General features: G+C 33.1%; 1 protein-coding gene across 3 annotated transcripts in view; it reads left to right on the top strand.

The window, feature by feature from the left end:
- LOC125057600 (probable E3 ubiquitin-protein ligase RNF144A) overlaps positions 1-24,810 on the top strand; it is a 113,787-nt gene that overhangs the window by 35,491 nt on the left and 53,486 nt on the right. For all 3 annotated transcript variants that reach the window (XM_047661388.1, XM_047661387.1, XM_047661390.1), the window contains 3 exons: positions 19,177-19,327; positions 21,315-21,459; positions 23,700-23,829. In XM_047661388.1, the coding sequence (XP_047517344.1) occupies positions 19,177-19,327; positions 21,315-21,459; positions 23,700-23,829 (426 nt within the window). The remainder of the gene's footprint in view (positions 1-19,176; positions 19,328-21,314; positions 21,460-23,699; positions 23,830-24,810) is intronic.

The raw sequence follows: 24,810 nt of genomic DNA, 5'->3' as shown, positions 1-24,810 counted from the left end.
AGGCTCATCTGATGTTAAGGGACTGCCGCCCATGGACACTCACATCGCCAGAAAGTTGGCAAGTGCGTTGCCGGCCTTTTAAGAATTGGTACGCTCTTTTCTTGAACCCTAAGTCGAATTGGTGGGTTAATACTTCAGTGGGCAGCTGGTTGTGGAACGACGGACGTCGAGGTGGTACGGATGGTATTTTGTATTTAGCCTTGACGTCCCATGATGAAACTCAGCTGCAGGTATCAACAACTCCTCTGACCACTCTCCATGGTAAATGCGGTAGAAGATGCATAGATACATACAACAACTTATATTGCGATTTATTTTTATTTATTTAGATTGAAATGACGGCTTAGTTGATAAAAAACCTAATTATTCTTTATGAGTTGAGGAACCGTCACTCGTTTAAAACCTTATAAACATTGGTTTACAAAAAAAACAATCTTTTAATTGAACTACAAAAATATTTCCCTTTCCTATTGTGTATTTCATTGTATGGTAATATGTTACTTTGTAGTCTTCTAGCGTAATTAGTAATACTTTGTAACTAACGGGATGCATTCAATAGTTATTAAATCTGTTTAGTGGTGATTTAGTAATTTTTATTTATTCTTAAATACAAGGGTGGAAATGTTTAGGTATACTCTTGTACATTAAAATTGAAAGAGTGACTGAATTACGATATATAAATGAAATTGAATCGCGTTGCTAAGCTCAAAACTCGAAGACGGCTAAAATAAAATAAAATATGTTTATTATGGAACACAAGATACATGTATCACTTATTCCACGTCATTAAATTTGAATTGGTAGGCATCCCTACTCATCGCAGTGTTGCCAACTCGGATTTTGAAAATTACGTAGGCCAGATTAGAAAATTACGTAGATTTAGTAAAAATTTTATAGGAAAAGTTCGTAGATCTACGTAATTTTTTTTAATGAGTGAAATGAAGAGGGTAGAGTAGGTAAAACTGAATAAAAATAGTGGTTTATTTTAAAATTATTATTAAAAATAAAAAAGGGTCCGTGTACTTTAATGTACGCGCGTAAGAAGTTATACTTCTTTGTCTTTATGAAAAATAGTTTTTGATTACAAGCAAATAATTAATTACAATCAAATAATCAAAGACTGGAAAAGGAGTCATTATAGTCAATAAAGTTCAGTTTACATTTGAAAAATTAAATAAATAAATAATTATTAGTATTATATTTATATTTATTATTATTTTCTAATATTAATTAGTACTTCTTTTTTTTCTTTTCATTATAATTCAGACGCACATATAAAATTCGCACTTGTATAATGAAAACAGGTGTTTTAAATGTAGAAACTCAAAGCATGTGGATAAATATTATAAATATAAATACACAGTAAACAGAGGCGGCGTGCGTGCCAACATGCGCCACTAACTTCATTCTGTTAGTTTTGTGTCACGATGCGCGCACATCGTAAAATTTCACTCTCATAAATTTTTCATAACGCGCCTAAAGAAGTATAACTACAAAAATTATTTTTTGGTAAATTAAATTTGTGCATGTTTTATACTAAAAAGTTTAATATGATCTTGCGTTGGCTCAGGGTTACTTTTTAGACCACTTTTTTGTAAAAAGTAATCCTGTGAGGGTTTTGTCAATATGACGCCAAAATTCATCTGCTTTGATTAGCTGATCCTCTTGAAATGGAAGATTTGTGTTTCTTAAAGTTCTCCATCCCGGTCGGATTGTTTTTATCTTTTCTTTTTCGAAAGTAATAGATGTTATGCCTATTCAGCCGAATTAATTTGGATATTGCGCAAAATTTTACAATTTGATTAAAAATACGTAGATTCTGTGACTGAAGTTCGTAGGTTTTCAGGAAAGGCCTAAAATACGTAGATCTACGTAAAAAGACGTAGAGTTGGCAACACTGACTCATCGGCAAAGAAGACCGAAGGGGGTGTAGGCCGAGAGAAAAAGCCGGCGTAAAAAACTCTCGGTACTGTTTTAAAATCTGGTGGCTGAACTAATCCGAGTGTTTTTGTATCTATTCCTTGAACTCTATGAAAGGTTTTTATGGAGAAAAAAGTGTATTTAAAGTTTTTATCCCGCTAAAAGCGAACAGTTTCTATGAGGAAACATAGAAATTTTTTCCATATTTTGATATGTAAATTTGTACTAAAAACGTAAGTAAATATCATGTTAAGGCGAAATGAAGCTCGCGGGGGCTAAGAACTTTAGTATTAATAGTAAATATATATTCAGAAAGGTCGGCAACACACCTACTAGCCCCTGGCGTTGCAGGTGTCCATGGGCGACGGTTATGAGTTAATTCAAAGGCGCTTGTTTGCATATTACTATTATCAAGAGGAAATATTTCTATATGTTCATAAAGTCAAAAATGGCCAATTCTAATACTTCTTTCACTATAATGTTGCATTATCCCTAAGTAACATTTACATATTAATAATTTCAAGCTATTATATAGAGCGATTTAGTTTTATCTTTGAAGTCGTTAAGCGCCTTCAAGTAATAAAAGCCTATACAAACACCCTTTGAGGCTTTCAGCATTGAATAGAAACCCACGTGACGCCGCAGACATCAACCACACCATACTTAAAGAATATTTTACTTTTTTACACACTTTATATTAGCTTCACCTGTATGTATGTATGTATGTAACCGACCCCTTCGGACTCGATTTTGACCCACTTTAAACGGACAGGTTTTATTCAAATTTTGCGCACCTGTCAAAGATCGATGACAATGCAATAATCCGAAAAAAAAAAAATTTAACTAAAAAATAAATAATAGTTTAAAAAAACTAAAAAACACGCTTTTAAAGCACATCAAACTAAAAAGTGAAAAATAATTCCTAATTTAGGATGAAAATGGTAATGAACAAAAAATACTGGTATTATTGTGAAAAAGCGAGGGGCGCTCTGTGCCATATTTTTCGTCTATATAGTTTTTTTAAACTATTATTTATTTTAAATAACAGGGGGCAAACGGGCAGCCTTATCTGATGTTAAGTGATACACTCATCCTGCCATAAGGCTCGCAAGTCGCAAGTGAGTCGCCGGCCTTTTAATAATTGGTACGCCCTTGATTGGGCTAGACAAATCAAATTGTTTAAACTGTAACAATTGAGACTATTGTATTGGCTTTGTTGTTTAGTTTTTGACTGAACAAGGCCACGTTGGTTACGCGGATATCCTGGATCCGTACTAAGTTTTGTTTAAGACAAATTTCATATTATAAGATTCTGGCAGTGATAATAGGGTTGGGAATCGCATTCATCCAAGTGATACATAGCTTTATACCGCTACGAGGAAAATAAAACCGTATGTACGTTTTGTAACCTAACATTAGTTAAGTAACATATCTATATATATAAAAGAAAGTCGTGTTTGTTACAACACTTATAACTCGAGAACGGCTGGACCGATTGCCATGGTTTTTGATTTGTTGGATTTGTTTCCGTCCCGAATAGCAGAATAAGCAATAAAATATCGGATAAGTTATCGAATAACAATAAATAAATAAATTAATTTTACGAATGCAAAAACCATATGGTGCCATCTGTTGACAAAACTACGTATCATTTTACGTCGAATTCGTGTCAGTTCAAGAAATTCCGATCTTTAGGTGAATGAGGAGATGCATAACCATGCTTTGATACTGATCAAAAGATGTTGGATATCAGAAAGTGCTTAACATGCAGTATCGCCATATTGACGCTAGAGAGAAGATGCCTAATGTGTAAAACTGCCATTCTACTTTCGGAATGGCAAGCAATAAAACATTTCTGTATTTGCAAAAGAGTTGTATTAATGTAATACTTAACATTAATGAAATCCTAAAATAAGTTAAATTAAAGTAACAACGATATTATAAGGATGTAGGGCGGAACGAAGTTAGCCAGGTCAGCTAGTATATATATATATATAACTTAATAAAATAAAATATATATATATTTATTAGTTAATAATTAAAAGCGTAAACAATATCGCACACTTGAAGCCAATATGAGCCCTTAGTTTTTACTACACTCATAAATTGTAATTTAACATTCTCGTTTCTGATAATGTCCAATAATAATAATGTCTCTTAGAGATACGTACCTACTCTTTAATAAGTCAAGTTAGTTTTTTGTTAAACTAGCGTCACAACCCAACTAACCCTGGAGTAGTAGCCCTGATGACATTGCTATAATGTGTATAGTTTCCGCAGCGTACGCGAAATAATGATTTCACACCTTGGGTTACACTATCGAAGTTTTCACACGGATCCCTAACTTTTTTGAAAATATTATATAGCCTATGTTCATGAAAGGTAATGTAGGATTCTAATACTGAAATAATTTTTGACGTGACAACGTCTTATAAATCGATGGAGCCGGCTGCACGCACGAAAAAACATGACTCATGCGGCGTTACCTCGCTCTGAGGCGTTCCATTTAAGGCTTGAAGTGCAAGTGAGAGCGCCAAGCGACAGAGAGGCACAATCGGACTCCGCGCTCTTCAGCGTTCGACATCTGTCTCTCTTTACAGACAACCGATATTTTTTTGATCGGTTCAGTGTTTTTGATGCTGATGCAAACAATCAAATCTTTCTTTATAAGTTACTAGCGGCCCGCCCGTCTTCGCAGGGGGGGGGGACATTTTTTTAAATCTTGTAGATGGATATGTTCTTTAATATTGTGTTCTATCATCAATAGTTTTCGCAGCGCATGCGATGATAGATATTTTAAAGGCATCCTTATTTTTTCTTGTAATTAAAATAGCTTATATTAATCAGTGATAATGTAGCATTCAAATGGTGAAAGCTAATTTTTTAAATCTATCCAGTACTGAGCCATTTCGTTACAAACATTATTATATACAAATCTTTAATAATATAATATTTATTAGTTATTTAATAATAATTATTGTGCTATTCAGTTATAATTCACTCCAAAAGAAATAAGAGAAAAGTCGAATGTGGCATTTTTAGCGTCTCTTAAAAGGGTTTATAAATACTTTATAAATTAAAAGAAATTATTTTTTCCAAGAAGGCCGTTACCCTGTAAGCCATCTGACCTAGATTTTTATAAGTAACTACTCTCAGCTTAATTAATGAACACTTTTTATATTTATTTTAATTTCATTTATTATACAATGACAGTTTTTAAGAAGAGTTTATTGTTAACTTGAAAACCAGCTATTATATGTTTAAGAATTCATCAAAATAGCTTGAATTTGTAAATAAAAATAAATAAAATATGTTTATTATGGAATATAAGATACAGGTATCACTTATTTCACGTCATTAAATTTGAATCGGTAGAGTGAAAAAGCGGGCGTAAAAAACTCTCGGTACTCTTTTAAAATAGCAAATCATCAAACAACACTTATTTTAAAACAAATATAGCAAATTAATTAGAAGTAACCTGTCTAGCACTAGTCCCAGGCCCTTTTATCAACTAGATAAAAAAACTTTATAGTAAGCCTTTTTACACAGCTTTTCTTGAATACATTTCTTAAATTTATTAAAAGGCAGAGATAAAAGAGCCTCTGGGATTTTATTAAAGAAAAGTATCTCTTTTCCCAAAAAAGATTAATACACGATTGTTTTTACTTCAAACCTTACCTTTATACGTATACCTATAGTCGCTCTGAAGTTAGCAAGCATTCGTTTTACGGACAAATCATCGGCCAGGACTGTTATCGCTTGCTTCACGAAAGGCCCCACCCTCCTTAATCATAATATGTATCTGATTTGAATACCCTGTTATGGGCATTAAAGATACATATCAGAATGGGCCTAGTAGCCTAAAATTAGGACGAATGATGGCGACGTGTATCTTGTTTGTTTCTCTTGTAAACAAATTACATTTTTTGTAATGAGAAATAAAGTTCTTTAAACTTTATTATGTGCGTGTTATTTATTTATTATAACTCATTAAACCAATAATTTTCACACTTTATATCACATAATACATATTATTTGAAAAATTTAATAAAAAACCAGTGGTGCTACGACCTTTTTAGGTCTGGCCCTCAGATTTCTGTGTGTGGTTAATCATTTGTCAATCTATTAGGCAAGTAGGTGATTGCTCTTGTGATTAGAAAAGATTAGTGGGATCCAAAAGAGTTTGTTTTGTCTGTAGGCGTTAATCGCGGATATTACTACGTTTTTTTGGGGCTTTCACAAATAGATTATGATTAATGTAACGATTAATTATTAACGGCAGTTTTCGTTATAAAAAAAGCTTTGAACAAAAAATAGCATTTTCGAGTACTATAATAATTAATAATATGTTAATTATTTAATAATAGTTTATGTTATATTTAATAATAGTACTCAACCTCCGACGAGTGAATGCTTCCTCCAAATGTCTCTCATCTGCTACTATCTTCCAATTTTTCCCCGCTCTTTTATTTGATCTTCTTAGGTTTATGGTCCTCTGCTTTTTCTTCCCATTACCTTATTTACCCATCTGAACACAAACGCGAGCCCATGACCGACCCATTTGCGCTAATTTTTTTGAGAGTGTTACCACGTCTGATATTATTCTGTAGAAGGTTTAATTTCATGTAATTTTAAAATATAACTCTTCAACTTGTGTGTGTTGTTGTGTGACTAGCTTTATGTTTATTCTGATATATTATGCTGGCGTCTGACTGTATGAACGCGATGACTTCAAACCCTCTGTTTTTACGTGTGATTGATATAATTCATTATTAGTGTTGCCCAAAATCGGTCTTGGTCTTGCAGTCTTGGTCTTGTTCTTGCGTTTTTGCAAGACCAAGACCAATACCAAGACCGCCTTATTATAGCAAGACCAATACCAAGACTGAACCCTGCAAGACTTGAGCAAGACAATACTTAAGCCTGCAAGACTCTTGCGTCTTGCAGTTAAGACAAACTGAGATTTGGGCGTTATTAAGTAGGTATTTGGTTTCAATCCCGATTTTGAGAAACGTTCCCCAGTATCAAAACCGTAGGTATCACATATCCTAACACTAAACTAAGGGCTGCAGTTGGCAACGTGCCGCTCGTCTGAAAGCACCCTGAAACGTATTGTATTGATTAGGTAGGTAAGTACTTATTATATTTCAACAATTTATTAAGTAGGTAGCGTGTTAATACTCACAAATCTGTTCCCTAATAACTTTCTAGCAAAGTTCATATCTTGTAGGTATCTACCTATAATAATATGTTATGCTTGTTTATGTCCAGATGTGCAGATCTAACGTTAGTACCTACTCGTAGGTCGGTATGTGCTTAAAATTATAGTTAACAAAATTATATAAACATCATGTAGGTGTGAAACTTATGTTTCAAAGTTTATATTATTCTTCTATTTAGCAAAATTTAAAACTAACAGCGAGTCGAGTTACGAGTAGGTCTAGTAACAGTTTCTACGGCAGCCAATACTATGGTACAGACGCCAGCACATCAAGCTACTACAATCTATCAAATTTCTTCAACAGATTTTCAAGTTTATCGCTAAAGAATTAAGGTTCAAAGTTGATTGGGGAAATGTGACGTTCTGCGAATAAACTGTTGGTCGGTCGGTGTATTAAATACCTACTTATTTGATAATTTACCGACAAAGACGCGGTTTGCAACAAGTGTAACACAGCATTTGACACTGAGCGCCGCATTCGCCGACAAAGAGTACGGACAGAGGCACACAAATTTTTACCTATTTCTGTAGGGTTGGTATAGGAGTATAAAATTAAATGACCTTGAAGATGTCCCAGCAGTAGGTAGGTATAAATTGAATGCTCTGAGTTTTTTTTATTTAAATACATTCTCACACTGGCTTGAATTCGAACACTACAGCGTTAAAAGCTGTCGGGCGAGATGATAATTAATAACTAAGTAGGTATTGCATCTATTGAATTGCGAATATTTTGATTTCGAAATAATCATTGTTAATATCGGTAAATGATAGATAGTGAGTGATACCTAGGTACTAAAATGTGAGCAGCAAGATTGAAAAGTGTATATGCCATGTCAGTGCTTTCAATAAGTTTATTTTAAAAAAGCTCTCTAGTAAGATTTAGAGTTTACCATTCAATTACACACAAAAATTATGAAAAAGATATTTAGACTGAGTACTTAGGGTCGATTCGACCAAACAAGAGTAAATCTTAATCTTAGAATAAATCGTCAGTTAATCGAGAGTAAATAAATTTTACGTTTTACCAACTACAAATTCTAAGAATAGTGGGCTTATTCGGGAATTGTAACTATACCGCCGTTTCGCACGGAATAACAGCTATTCCTAGAATAATTTAATGGCGTCAGTCAGTCCAATCAGCTGATTTCTATCATTTCACAAATATGTGTTCTGTGTTTTAATTTCAAGTCAACGCAACGCACTAAATTAATAGTCTGGCATTGTATAATGAAACGTTTAAACAATTTATTATTTATTTTTAGATTTTTTATTTTCTATAATATTAGAATGAAATTCAACTGGGCTCAACAGAAGTTCCTTTTTAGACGAAAGCCTCAAACAAACAAGAAATAAAAACTTTTTGTTGTCGTTTGACACCTGTTAAAAGCTACTTTTTCACACTATAATACGGCAAAATCGAGTTGACATGATGTATGCTCTTACACTGTCCCGTTGTAGAACAACATTTATTTGCCGAGTTTTATTTTCGTTCACCATTTTCTTGCTATTCGCGTATTGTTATTCCTAGCGCAATTATACTATCGATTACGTGGACAAACGACTATGGATTTACTCGAGATTAAAATCATGGAATAGATTATTCTTGGTATAGTTACTCGTGTATAAATTGAAGTTTGGTCGAATCGACCCTTAGGAAATTAGTAGGAAAAATATTCTATCGTGGATACCTAGTTATTGAAAAGTGGATAAACGTTGTGTTTACTTAATTTTATTTTTCTGTGCTAATGCCAACATTGACAACCCCACCAAAATAGGTAAAAATTTAGTCCGCTTCTAGACTTTGTGTTGCCGCCGTCGCTTTCATGTCAAAGGTCGCCGCCACTGCCCATGTTCTAATGAATAAAATAAGTTTCCGGGTGCTCAGAACGGACGCAAATAGATTATGTTGTCCTCGCAAGGAAGAATGTAGTCGTAAGGATAGGTAGATTTTATAAAAATTGTTGTAAGTAATAAAAATATACCTAGTTTATATTATTACTAGCTGGCCTGGCGAACATCGTACCGCCTAACAGTCGATTCTTTATATTTATACTTATTCTGCTATTCAGGACACCGGTCTAGCTAGTAAGATAAAAAAAGAAAATTGATAAGACAACAAATACATTATGTCAAAAAATAAAAATTTACCTTCCCGGAACCCCTCCACTAACACTTGAACTTTATGCTATGGTATTAAAGTTCAAATTCACTTTTAAGTATTATTACGAATATTTTGTATGGGAATATAGAAAAGTGTTGTTTTTAGACTGATTCACTCAATTTTATTTTAATTTTTCTCCGTAAGAACCATCTTCGTACTTCAAGGTATATTATTAAAAAAAATCAGACAAATCGGTCAAACCGTTTTCATGTTATGTCGTGACAACGGAAAATGGGTTTCATTTTTATATATATAGATTACCTATTATACCTTTTTAAAGGACATTGCACTGCAAAATTGGAAGTGGGTGATTTTAACAAACTTGAAACGTGCATTACGCATTTTGTTTTAAAATCATCGAGAATTGCAGTGTCGGTTTATCAACTTCTATCGTACCTATAAAAATAATCGTCGTGTAGGTACGACGATTATTTTTCTAAGGAATACAATTTTGTTGTAGTAGGTACCTACATCGTTTCTTACTTACACATACTTTAACGACAGTACCTACGTAGCAAAGCGCGCCAGTCACGAGTACGACAAATTGCCTAAAAAATGTACCTACGCACACTGTAATGAAATCTGCTAATCTCAACACAATGCCTGTAGCCTGCCTGCTATTATTAGTTGATGAACATTGTACATTGGTGAATGTTCCAGGATAGCCCGCAAGCCCCCACAAATAGCAATAGGCAAATAGGTATTTGCAAGTCTTGCGAGACTTGCAAGACTCTTGCTGCAAGATCAAGACCAAGACCAAGACTGAGAGCGCAATACCAATACCAAGACCGAGACCAGGTGTATTGACGCAAGACAATACCAAGACTGGCCTAAGTCTCGTCTTGGTCTTGCATTTGGGCAACACTATTCATTATGGTTTTATGAAAATTTATTTGATTATTTTTGAAGACTTTTTGCTGGAAAATTCTCAAGAGCGTCATTGGAATGAAAATATATAATTATTTCTGTATAAAATTTTAAGTATGTGTATCTTTTGTAAGGATGTATGAATGTTTTAAGGAATAAATGCGGTTTTATTATTATTATTTTTGAAGAGGTACTTTAGTCAATAAGATAAAAAAATATATAATAAGTTCCGCGGGCGTTGTCGCGATCTTGTGTTAACTGACGAAGTGTGTTAACACTACATTGTTATTTTTGTAACACTGAAAATAGTATATGAGTCATGTTAAAATGACATTAAAATAATGGATAAAATCAAAATCAAAGTAATTTAGCTTGTTAAATATTTTGAAGAGTGTTAGCCTAGTGGTTTCAACTTGCGACTCTCATCCCTGGCATCTTAAGGCCGATTTACGTTATCTTAGTGTTTAGGAGAGTGCTTTAGGATAGTACTTTAGTTGAAACATGTAAACGCTACTTGCTTTAGTACGGTTCTACTTGACTTTCAAGTTGAATCAAAATAGAATCGCTTTTTATTTTTGTTTCAAGTGATACCCCTCCCGCGCCCGCGCAACCCCCGAGATCTTCCCTCGTTGTGTGTAAACACGTAATTTAGTAAAATCTTTAGGAGAGTGCACAAGTGCCGTGAAACGCGTGCGTGTTTTTTGATTTTTAAATAAATGGTCGGAAGTTACAACTATCAAATTTGTGTCTGAATATGTTGTTTACGAATGTTTGTGGAACGTTAAAAACAATTTATACAAAAACAAACAGGCTAGGCATTCGGCATACACTGCCTTTAAAGAAGCTATTTTATTTATTATTTATATTTAGTTTATTTATTTCGAATAAAATCTCGTCTTCTATTTGTTCCATAACTACAGTTAGTATTTTGCGTAGAATAGAGCGTATTTGCCGACGTCGTTGCGCGTTCATTGTGGCGCTGTAATGATACTCTACTGGAAGAAATGTAAACGTTCACTCGCAACGCACTAAAGCACTAAAGACCTTGCCTTTCAACTTGTACTAAAATACTCTCCTCAACACTAAGATAATGTAAATCAATATTTAGGTTCGATCCCCGGCAATAATGCACTTTCTGTCTATGGGCGCATTTAACACTAGTCCGTGCAAGCATCGTGATAAAGCCGGGTCATGGCTTAAGATCAAAGTTGATGGTGTCACGCACAGAATGTTGGTCACCTACCTGCCCTATCAGAAATGATCACGGGACAGATACAGAAATCTGAGACCCAGACCTAAAATATTTGTTTATCTTGCACGTGTAATTTACTAAGTTTCATCATCGGACGTCGAGGCAGAATACAAAATTCCATCTGTGTTACCTCGACGTCCGCCGTTCCACAACTGAGCGTTTTTCAAGGCAGTTTTTGCCGCGCACCACTACTTTGTGGAACCAGCTGCCCACTGAAGTATTTCGGAACCAATTCGACTTAGGGTCCTTCAACAAAAGAGCGTACCAATTCTTAAAAGGCCGGCAACGTACTCGCGAGCCCGCTAGCATTGAGAGTGTCCAAGGGCGGCGGTATCACTTACCATCAGATGAGCCTCTTGCACGTTTGCCCCCTGTTCTATAAAAAAAAATCGAATAACAAATTCAACAAATCGAACCTATTTGTTACTTGTGGTAGAGATAATAATATACAATGTATTTGTGAATAAATTAAACTTTTATTTTTATAGGATACAAATATTACCGTTTCACGTAAACGTTGTTCTGCCTGTTTTGTATTCAGTTGTTTTGATTATTTAAACAGACTGACAGTTGACACGTAAAAAACATTAATCAACCACAACAGTGATGTTTTTTACAGATTATACATAACTAGTGGACCCGACAGACGTTGTCCTGCATGATATTTCAAGCGATTAGTAAAGCAAAGTAATAAAGTACCGACTGCAGCGCCATCTGGCGGGCTGATTTGTGAATCTAAACCATTCCCAGATCCCCTTGAACACACAAAAATTTCATCAAAATCGGTCGAGTCGTTTGAGAGAAGTTCAGTGACATACACACTCACAGAAGAATTATATATATAAAGATATGACAAAAAAGAATCTCTTTAATAACGTCGTTTGCTCTTCGGAAAATATATTCATTCAAATTCAAGTACAAGCTCCCTCTTCTTTGCAATGTTTTCCCAAGCGTTTTCTCCTGTTTATTTTGTCATTATCTTCGGTCTGCCTACTTTTTCAATTTGTAGCTACTTTGTACCTATTACCAGCTTAATTAATTAAGAAGATTTTTTTTTTTTCATGTCTAGCTCAACTTAAATTTGAAACGAGTGACTATTTGTTTTGCATAGAACAGGGGTCAAATGGGCAGTAGGCTCATCTGATGTTAAGTCATACCGCCGCCCATGGACACTCTAATGCCAGAGGGCTCGCAAGTGCGTTGCCGGAAAAAAATTGACACGAGTTACGTAACCTTACATTAGTTAAGTTACATATATATATTTTAGTTAATAATTAAAAGCGTAAACAATCATCGCATACTTAAACACAATATGAGTTTTAACTCACTCATAAATTGTAAAACATTCTCGTTTCCGATAATGTCCAATGACATAAGTGCCACTTAGATTTACGTACTTTTTAGTAAGTCAAGTTTTTTTGTTAATCCAGCGTCGCAACCCCACTACCCCTAATGTTATCTTATTTATAAGCGGGTTTAAACGATTACCCAGCTTCAAACAAAGTTTAAAAAAAAATTTGAACATATCCATATAATAACCACCACCGAACTTAATTCAAGAGGAAAAAAATATTTTTCTCGTTTGATATCACTACTCACTACAATAGTACTAGTGAAATATCACTACAATAATACTAGTGAATTATCAACCTGATAATACGCTAATTTGTTAATTTATTTTTACTTATAATAAAATAATTAAAAACATATATTTGTGCTAGCTTTATATTGAAGAGTAGATTTGGTTATAATATAAAAATCTCTATTTAATCGTCTATACATTTGGTATGCGCGTGAGTTGACTACACATTAGCAAGTCGAATCAAAATAGGAGTGACATTAAAAAACCGTCATACTTGCCTTAAAATGCAAGTAATGTAACAACTTGTTTACCGCACGCGAGCGATAAAATTTTCTATTGATTATTTTATTAGGCGAAGCTAAACCAAATGTTTATAAATATAAGGTTTATTTTTCCTTGATTACAATTTGTTTAGCTTATCGGTATTCTGTGACGTGTTTTGTATTGAATGTGTTTTTAGTGAAAATGAATCTTTTTTTATCATTAAAATAACAAAACGAGCTAGGCCTGGATATCCCCATACTTGTTATTCTCACATTATGAAATCGATTGTCCTTTAGTTTTTATTATTTAATTTTCTCTTTTTGAAGTGAAGTCTTTAGGAGCATGAGGGTAAAATTTTACGGATGAAACGCAATAATAATAATATTAGCGTCACGAAGATGTGCAGCGTTTTTGTCGAAGAAAAGGGAGAGACCGATTGAGACTGAATGAGAAGGGCGAATTACCTAATAGAAATTCTATTTTTAAAATTAAGATTTCGTACGGAGACTATGTATTTCATAAAAGTTGCAAAAAAATTTATGCAAAATAATTTATTGAAATCTCAAATGACGAATTGTAAATTAAAATGCCACGTGTTTTTATTATAGAAGAAATAAATTAAAGTTTTAGATTTGTATAAATATGAACAAGACATAAAAATTAGTTTGCCAAAGAAGTTTCACTTCTGACATGTGTATTGTGTACTTTGTAGGCACGCACTTTTTTTTATCTGTTAGTGATTGTAAGGAATAAAACTAAAAAAAAATACCAAGGGTTAGGTTTATAACTAAGATAACATTAGGGGTAGTGTAGTGTAGGGGTACGTTGCGATGCTGGATTAACAAATAACTAACTTGACTTATTAAAGAGATGAGTTCAAAGTTTTAAAAACATTGGACGGCGTGTCAGGCACAGGGACTGATCAATTCTTGCCTTTTAGACAAATCAGAAATCTCAGGCCCAGACCTAAAAATGTTGCATCGCCACTGACTTATTTATTTATTTTATACGTAAGTCGTTAATAAATAAAGAAAAAAAAATAAGAAAAAAACGTTTATGTATATTCGTTGGTTATATTTTGTGATTACATGTGATTAGTCATGAATAACCCAGATTTTGTTACTAATGTAAACTGCAAAAATTAATGTTTGCTCTAACGAAAAGAAAGTGATGTCTAGGGATGTCTGTTGCGTTATTATAAAGAAATGAAAACTTATATTTAGAATAAATTCAAACAACGCTCATCTAGTGGAACTCCCCCCCCCCCTCCTCTCGTCAGCAAAAGTAAGCAATGCTCTCACAAATAATAGTACATAAAAGTATTAATTTTTTGTACGAATCCTCGAAAAAGCATTTCGTTTTTTAGCATATTTTGATCTACATAAATGACCTTCCTAAAGTGATGCATGAGCCATGTATTTTGTTTGCTGATGACATTTCGATATTGATATCAGGCGAAAATAAATTAGAAATTAACACAAAACTACAAATGACTATAGATAAAGCGGATAGCTGGCTAAGACTACATAATCTGGAAATAAACTACGAAAAAACTAAACTTATGACATTCCATCCCTATCAAAAAACTCAAATTGACATAAAATTAACATATAATGGTTATAACATAGAAAAGGTTCAAAAGTTCACACTATTAGGTTTAGACATAGACTCCCATATAGACTGGAAGTCTCATGTAAATAAGGTTAAATTAAAACTGTCTCGATTCGCATACGCACTTCGCGAAATTAAAAAATCCACAGATATGAAAACAGCTCTAGTCACCTACTACTCTTATGCTTACTCCTGGTTAAGCTATGGTGTTATCTTATGGGGTAGCAGTGTAGATGCCACTGCCGTATTTACAAGCCAAAAAAAACTTCTGAGAATTTTAGTTAATATAGGAAATACTGACTCATGCAAGCCCCACTTCATTCGGAACAATATTCTTACTCTACCTGGCATATATATACTTGAAACATGTAAATTTATTCGCAAATATCCTAATATGTATAAAAAAAGGGAAGATACAAAAACCCTTTACTCATTAAGACCTTCTCGTAAAAACCAACTGATTCCACCTACATCCAGACTAAAGTTACATCAATCAGGACCATTGACCTCCTCCATAAAAATATATAACAAATTACCAGAAAATTTGAAGAATGAAACAAATAACCTGAGGTTTACCAAATTTCTAAAGGAATTATTATATGAGAAATGTTATTACACTGTTACAGAGTATCTGACTGATAGATTTTAATTTCTTTATAAAAGTTAAGTTTATAAATAATGTTAAGTACCTTTTCGCAACGTAAAACCAAAGTAAATATACCAAATAAATAATGTATCTTATAAGAATAGGAATGTATAAGAATATAATGAAATATAATAAAGCATGCCCTTTTAAAACATTGCTGTGCCTAGCCAAGGTCCTTATTCATTATTTTGATTAATTATGTACATAAGGAATGCAATAAAGTTTGAGTTTGAGTTTGAGTTTAGATAATATGTGTAAAAACGTAAATAATTAGATACTCTTGACGTAACCACCAAATAAGAAAATCGAAGATGGGGGAATCTTTGATCTATGATATTTTACCGATATATATAAACAATCCAAAGGTTTTACGATTAGAGGTATTTTTTTTATTGAAATAATTTCGCAGCGTCAAGTTTCTTAAAAGATCCATGGGATTGTAAGTTTGATATTATATACACTGAATTACAATTAAAACAAATACTAAAGAACGCCAAAATTGGAAAAACTTAGTCCTTTGTCGAAGGACAAGCAAATAAATAATAATTACAGCCTTTTATTTCATATACTTTTACACTTAAACACATTTATCTATCCCATACTTTTTTAATAATAATAATTCTTTATCTAAGAATGTATTGGGAGACTGGTTTCCAAGCTAGGTAAGATAATAATAATAATTATTATTATTACTTTTAAGGCACTTATTTTGGCAAAGGCCTCCTCAATATCCCGCCATTGCTGTCTGCATTGTGGCACTATCTGCCATGCAACTGCTGCTTCCTTAATCTGATGTATCCACCTTCTAAATTGTCTTCCTCTTTTGCTTTTATTTTACCTTTCGCTAATAAATAACTAAATAATGTATTACTTTAGGCATAAAGTTAAACAGCATTAAATGGTTTTTATAATAATATAATAAATAATATTTTGTCAGTTCATAAAGCGAAAAATTAACATCGAAATTTATTTTTTAATAAATGGCAACCCTACTCAGTGCCACTGACCCTATTCGAACCGCGGAAATAACTGAATCTTAATGAGTTTCCGAAAATTTCTCGCCTTTCGGCTTGACCCCGAACCTGAACTTCGTATTGTTCATTGTCTTTGTTGACACAGAATATGTAATGTTAAATGTCATTCATTCCGAGAATTTATCGAACTTCGACGAACTTGGTAAGGGATTTAGATATAACTAGCTGACCCGGCAAACGTTTGTTTTGCCATGTATAAGTATATTATTTCTAGGAAACATTTTAGTTCAATAAAAATAACTATCATCAATAAAGAAATAGGGGTTGATGGTAGAGGCGTGAAAATAAATGGTTGTATGTATTTTTGTTACATCTTAAAAAAATAAAAAACTGAGAAATTTGTCGAAAAAATAAAAATGATTTTGGGGATGGACATCCCTTATCATTTAGAGGTTTAATAGACTTACTGAATATGCATAAAAAATTTCATATGAATCGGTCGAGCCGTTTCCGAGGAGTATGGGAACGAATATTGTGACACGAGAATTTTATATATATATATATATATATATATATATATATATATATATATATATATATATATATATATATATATATTTATTAGGTAATGTCCCTAATAATTAATGCCCGTTTAGTTCCAATCTTTACAAATGTTGACAATATACAGTGTAGATTTGTTATGTGTCGGAGAAATCGTCACTCCATCGATATGGACATCGTCATTAGTGGGTTTAGTGAGCGTCATATGGATAAAGTGAACACAATAGATACAAATAATTATCGTATAATTAAATTTAGATTGATTTCATTAACATTACAAATAATACTTAGCTTTAAGTATATTGAGCAGCGGGTTCAAGGGACTGAGTTCATTTTTAATTTCTATCTACTCAACCACAAATTACATAGACACAACTGGGTCCAACATCTCATCATCACAATGCTCCACTGAATACTCAATCGGTGTCCAAAGTCAAGATGGCGCCTCGACCCCACACACACGCTCTGCTCTGATTGTTCGTAACAATATTCGTACTAATTCGTTAAGTAATTATTCCGAATTATGAAACAATTAAATAATAACAAAACAAATCTAATCAAAATAAATTAGGGTTCTTCAAATTAATATAAGAAATCTCAATTATTAACTAAAGTTACAATAAAAATCAACGGCCAATGGACTGGATCCGAACATTTCCTGACAATCCGAGCAGTCTACGACATATACATTTTTCTTCTTCTTACTTGGTATCCTAACTTCCTTCAGTACAATTGATCTGAATCTCTTCACTGGTACAGATCTTCAGCTTTATCCAAATTTCTATCTAATCTATGCCTTTCTTTCTCTATTCGCTTCCTACTAACGCTTCTATATCTTCTATCTGATATGTTCCTAATGGCCTAAAGCAATATAGACAATTTAGTAGCCCCCATGCGCCCCAGCTGGTGCAATCTATATGTAAAATTTGAATCAAGATTTAGTGTTTACTATAACTCCTATATTTCATAAACATTCATAGTACGAGACAATTCTCGACTCTGAATCTTATCCTAACACTGATGTATCTTCAGAGTCAAAATAACTTTATTCATATAGGTAAACAAGTACACTTATGAACGTCGGAAAAGAAGTTAAATTAATTCTAAATTTACATTTACTACCAGTTCGCAAGTCAAGGGTGTAGAGCGGGCAAGATACTCTCCGCCACTCTTTTAAATCGCCACGTTTTGAGTCATACAAATTGTTTGAACTGGAGTAAATCAATACCAAGGATTAGGATCATTTAAATGTTCGTCAAATTTATTAAAAGCTTTATTGATTAATTTGCATTTAACGAGACCTTTGAATTTATTTAGTGATAATTCTCTAATTTCACGAGTTTGTTGTAAAAACAAATACAATTTCCATATAAGGAGTGGTATATCTTATGGAGCCTGGTTGATCGTACGCTTAAATTAGTTTTGTTTCGAGTATTATACCGGTGAAAGTCACATGTATAATACAAGTGTACATACAATAAGGCTTCAAGAATATATTGACCAAACAGTGTCTTACTCCGGAACGTAAAATTCGTTTATTGATAACAGTGCTTAACTTGATAAATGATTTAAAAAAAAAACACTTTTTACCGGATTGAAGTTAATGTATTATTATAAACTTATAATTATTTTGCATAATTACAAAAAAATCCGACGTTTCGCGTGCTTTACAGCGTGCGTGGTCACGGTGACTGAAGACAAAAGGTGTTGAATGTTAAAAAGTATCACAGCTGTAGGAAAAGTTGTATTATCTGTATCACATTTAATACCTTCCTCACCGTGACCACGCACGCTGTGAAGAACGCCAAAACGTCGGAAAAAAATTTAATTATGTAAAATAATTATAAGTTTATATACATAACTTCAATCCGGTAAAAAAGTGTTTTCTTTAAATGTGTAAAAGTTATGTTAATAAAAGACTACTATTGATAAATGATTTCATGGGATAGGAGGCAAACCAGCAGGTTACACAGAGTTAAGTTCTTCTCTTTCAACACCTGCACTACGAGGTTTGCAAGTGCGTTGCCAGACTGTAAGCTCTTCTCTTGAAGGCCCCTATGTAACAGTTAGGAAATAAATAGCATTGCAGCAGGACTCAAAGTAATTATTATTTACAGATGGGAGCAGGTGCGAATGGACCAGGCGGTCGTCGCGCATTGGAGCTCATCTTGAGCGGTGGTCTGAAGTCTTTGGCTAGACAAAACAAACCAGTTCGAAGAGCAGCTTCAAGGGATTCGGTGTTGTCCCAGCCTCAGCCCTTGCTCGAAGGTATTTATCTATTTCAAAACTACTTACGCAAACTTGAAATATCGTAGAACACTAACAGCTGGTTTAGTAATAATACTTTTGGAAATACGCCATCTAGTTTATGTAAACGTAAACTGAACTTCTGTACTATAATAATGTATGTTATACGGAATTTGTTGGGGCAAGCCCAGCCGGTGTTACTCATGACGTCAGTTATTATTTTTAGTGCATTGCCAAGTAAGTTGGATATATAATATTATGTTCTATTTATTAAAATAGCTTTTGTCATTGAACACAAAACGTTTGAAATGCCTCTCGTAAGTATATCAGGTTTCACATATTACATATTTTGTGATAATCTATATATCTAATATTATAAAGATTTGTATGTAAGTATGTTTGTAACGAATTGGCTCAAAAAGTACTGGACCGATTTTTAAAATTCTTTACCATTTGAATGCTACATTATCACTGATTATTATAGGCTATTTTAATTGCTAGAAAAAATATGGATACGTACTAAAACTACAATAATGTTACTCAAGGTGCAAAAAAATGCCTATAAAATATCATTCATCGCATGTGCTGCGAAAATTATTGATAATAGAACAAAACAAAATTCCACATTATTAAAGAACATATGAATATCTACAAAATTTAAAAAAAAATAATGTAGTAATAATAAATCTTTTTTGCAACGAAAGTGGTACATACAGATTGATTAATTATAAAAAAAAATATTGGTTGTTTGTAAAGTAGGTTTACGATCGAGATGTTTACGTGATAACGTCTTATTGGTGATATAAGTTTTTGGGAAGTAAGGAATTAATGAAGATAACAATTTTTTCAAATTTTAAATTACATCTATCGTTTTATTCACACTTTTGATGATAAATTTCGGGTGTAAAATGACAAGTTTACTTATTCGACTATGATATACATTTTTCTTCATACATTCACGGAATGACTGGCAGCGCTCGAGATGAGACGGGAGATCGGTCCGTCTCTCTCTCGTTATACCTGCGATCGCGCTCGTGAGGTTTTGGTGTGACGCAAGTTTCTGAACATGTCACCCGACTAAAACGATTTTAAAGACGTTATCACGTCAAAAACATACAATCAGCCATATAAGAATAGTATGCAAATGTCATATTATTTATCATAATGTCATAACAATAAGAACAGTAAAGATATTTATAATTGTTGTCAAAACTTATGATCTTAAAACTCTCCCACGCTATAAAGACAACTTGCCTTTAAAATTTAATCACCGTAATTTAATAACCTTTATCGAGTCAAGTTGTTCCTGAATATTTTGTTACATACTGACCCTGCCAAACTGTTACTCATATTGTACTATATCTAATATATATACATAATATATATATATATAATAGATCTAATATATAAAATTCTCATGTCGCGGTGTTTGTAGTTAAACTCCTCTGAAACGGCTTGACCGATTCTCATAAAATTTTTGTGTGCATATTGCGTATGTCTGAGAATCGGACAACATCTATTTTTCATCCTCCTAATTGTTAACGGTAATCCACCCCCAAATTTTTTTTTTGTTAATTTTTGAATACATTTTTAATTTTTTTATGATACAGCCTAAAAAAATACATACAACCCCTAATTTTCACCTCTCTACGATCAACCCCTATTTTTTATTATAAATGATAAACATGGCAAAACGACGTTTGCCGGTTCAGCTAGTATGCATATAAATTACTAATTAACGAAAATAAGAAAAAATTAAAATACGTAACATACATTTCTTACACTTAATAGTTGGATTTTATGGCGATAGCTAAACTCTTTTACTAACATAACTGCGAAGCATTACGTAGAAGCAAAAAATTCATTAATTTTAAATTTACTTGGCTCATGTAAAATTTATTTACAAAGAATTATTATTAGTGCATAGCACAACGCCTATTAAACATTACTATCTACATAAATAGAGGTGTAAAATGTTCTGTTAGTAACTAAAGTATGTTTTACACAGGTCTAAGAAAGTGCTCGACAGTGCTGGCTCTGACAGACCGTGAAAAGGTCCCAGAGCCGATAAGAGCTCATAACAGACTGAGAGCTCCTTCCGTCTGCTCCCGATGCTCATCTCTTCTTTCATTGGCTGGTGCTGGTGGATCTAGGTGTGTATTTTATTTGTATCAATAATAATTAAGCCTCATTATTTCATTGAAACATTTATCCATTTTTATAATAGATACACACACAATAATCATATTTTTTTCCCAAGAACCATTTATCGTGGCTCAATCTCTCTCTATTTTGAGCATTTGTTTCCCAATCTTCTCCACCAACTTCTTTAAACTCGTCAGCCCGTGGAAGAGGGCAACCTCACTTTCTGTTCTCTGGTGGCCCTCTCCACCTTGGTAAATCACCTAAAAATTTGGGATGAAACTTTATTTGTTGTCACGATGTTTGTTGAATTTACCTACGCTATTTGCTAACTCGTGATTTCTAGAAAGACGTATATTACCGTCTCCTCATACAAGCGTTTTTAGAAATACTATTTAGCTAGCTTCTATGTGGTGTACTTTGTTTTGATTGTTTGGTTGAAATAAAAGAGAGTCTTATGTTTTTACATCTGATAAGATATGTGTCTTCAGGCTTAGTTGCGCAAAGATGGGCTTTTATGTGCTTCATTTCTTCAGAATAAAACTCATTATTACATACCAGACTATTACTGGTATTTTATATACCAGATTTTTGATTGGAATCTACATTGATATAATCTCTTGAATATTTAATACAATCTGAAATAAATTCTGGAAACGACCAATTGTTTTACGTATAGTTGACGTTTTAGCAGGTTTCGTACCTGGCACGGAAGAGGTATCCGATTAGGGCCAAAAAATAATGCTGTCGTTTCTAGTTTTAGCAGTTAGGCGATTCTCAACCCAGAGTTCATGGTTCAAGTACCGGTTGTGTATAAATTTTTCTATTAATTAAAACTTGCTCATATGTGGGAAAACATCGTGAAGCGCGGTGAAGACGCAAAACCCGAAGTGCGCCATTGGGCAAACGGGCCATTTACACATGCTTGCGTTGTCGGCCTTTTAAGAATTGGTACGCTCTTATCATCTTTAAAAAAATATCAAACTGATTAAGAAATCTTTTCTGGTTTCTTCCCTTTTGTGATTTGTACTTTAAGAACCTTACTATGAGTTAAACAAAGTATTTTTTGGAAACTGCTATGCCTTTTGCAGTATGATTAAGAGGACGATAACATCCATGAAGACTTGTCTGTGAGACAGTTTCCATCTTTAAAGAGATATCTTCTTCAGGCTTGGGAAATAGATAAATAAATCTTTTCTGGTTTCGTCTCTTGTCGTTTCTACTTTAAGAACCTAACAATGAGTTTAACAAAGTATTTTTTGGAAGCTGCTATGTATTTTGCAGTATGATATAGGAAACCATAATATCCATGAAGACTTGTCTGTGAGACAGTTTTCATCTTTAAACAAATATCTTCTTCAGGATTGGGAAATAGATAAATTAATCTTTTCTGGTTTCGTCCCTTTTGTGATTTGTACTTTAAGAACCAAACAATGAGTTTAACAAAGTATTTTTTGGAAGCTGCTATGTATTTTGCAGTATGATATAGGAAACCATAATATCCATGAAGACTTGTCTGTGAGACAGTTTTCATCTTTAAACAAATATCTTCTTCAGGATTGGGAAATAGATAAATTAATCTTTTCTGGTTTCGTCCCTTTTGTGATTTGTACTTTAAGAACCTAACAATGAGTTTAACAAAGTATTTTTTGGAAGCTGCTATGTATTTTGCAGTATGATATAGGAAACCATAATATCCATGAAGACTTGTCTGTGAGACAGTTTTCATCTTTAAACAAATATCTTCTTCAGGATTGGGAAATAGATAAATTAATCTTTTCTGGTTTCGTCCCTTTTGTGATTTGTACTTTAAGAACCAAACAATGAGTTTAACAAAGTATTTTTTGGAAGCTGCTATGATTAGATTATGCAGGACGATAATATCCATGAATACTTGTCTGTGTGTGTGTTTTTATCTTTGAACAGATGTCTTGGGAAACAGATAAATAATGTATTCCGGTTTTTTTTGTGGTTTCTAACTTTAAGAACTTACTACGTTGCAAATGTATGAGTGAAAAATTGTATTAATGTGTAATTGTAGCAAAAAATATTAATGGAAACATTATGTAAATTCAAATCTTTAACTACCGATAAACGTCGTATCAAAGTTGCACTGTTTTTTACATATATAATTATAGTTATTAATAGTTCAATAGATTTTATTGGACAGCTCGGTCGGTGTTATTCGAGTGGTATTAATTCGTATTACGGAACATAATTTTCCCGTAGACTGATATATTATTATTTTTAGGTATTCACTGGATGGCGCAGGCGGTGGTTTCGTCGCAGCAGCGCCGATAAATTGCATGCTATGTTTAGAAGACGCTACACCAGATAAAGTTACTGTGATAGCGGGTTGTGGCTGCTCTTTCTGCACGAAGGTCAGTCAAGTTTCCTAGTAATGTCTATCTATATATAACTTGTTCCCACAAGTTATATATCAGGGTAGGTTTAAACGGAACAATTTAATTTTTCGTTTTCGTTTCTAGCTTCAAAATATTTGTGTTTTTTGTTTTTTTAGAAATAAAATATTGTGACTTGACTGTCAAATATTTATAAATTGCGTTCAGGCATTGCAGTGTTCATATTTATGGTCTGTTTTTTAAAAAATATAAAGAAACTAGTAGACTCGGCCAAGCGTTGCTGTGGCTAAGGTTTTTGTTATATTACATAGTAGTAAACTATTCAAAGGAAACGGCAGGAAAACAACAGTCGTGGGGATCACCATGCTTTTTTGGTGGCTATGCCATTAAACTGTAGCTTATGTGAAACGTTGGTACTTTCAACACAGAGCCATCTGTTAGAATTGTATCATATAATAAACAAATAGTTGCTATAAAATAATATTGCGGGTATAAATTGATATGTTAGCTATCCTATCTTTTAAGTTAGATCAAACTGCATACGGTGTGCAAATTTGATTGATATCGGTTCGGTAGTTTAGGAGTCCATTGAGGACAAACAACGTGACACGTAATTAAATATATATATTATATATATATATTAGCGATTTAAAGATTTTTCGTCTCGATTTTAAAACCCCTGATGACTCTCACGTGTATGTACAATGTTTCGTTGACATTAACATACGAACCGGTATATTAATGGTGGTATTCAATTTCCTCTAATAATTAGCGATTTTATCGTTAACACGTTTAATTTATAACCCAAATTTTGTAACACGAAAACCTTAAATTATTGTATGTATTAACAAGTCGTTAGATTTATAATTATGGACAATTATTTAAGATTTAAGAAAGTTCTTTCTTACGATTTCATTTATAAATCTTTACCAAATGTTATAAGTGTCGTTCACTTGTTTAACCCCCTCAACGTCTACAATCTAAAAAAAACGTTTAAAG

This window comes from Pieris napi, chromosome 16, assembly GCF_905475465.1.
Source record: "Pieris napi chromosome 16, ilPieNapi1.2, whole genome shotgun sequence".
NCBI classification, from domain to species: domain Eukaryota; kingdom Metazoa; phylum Arthropoda; class Insecta; order Lepidoptera; family Pieridae; genus Pieris; species Pieris napi.
The sequence above is the reverse complement of the archived record's forward strand: the minus strand, read 5'-3'. Positions and strand labels throughout refer to the sequence as shown.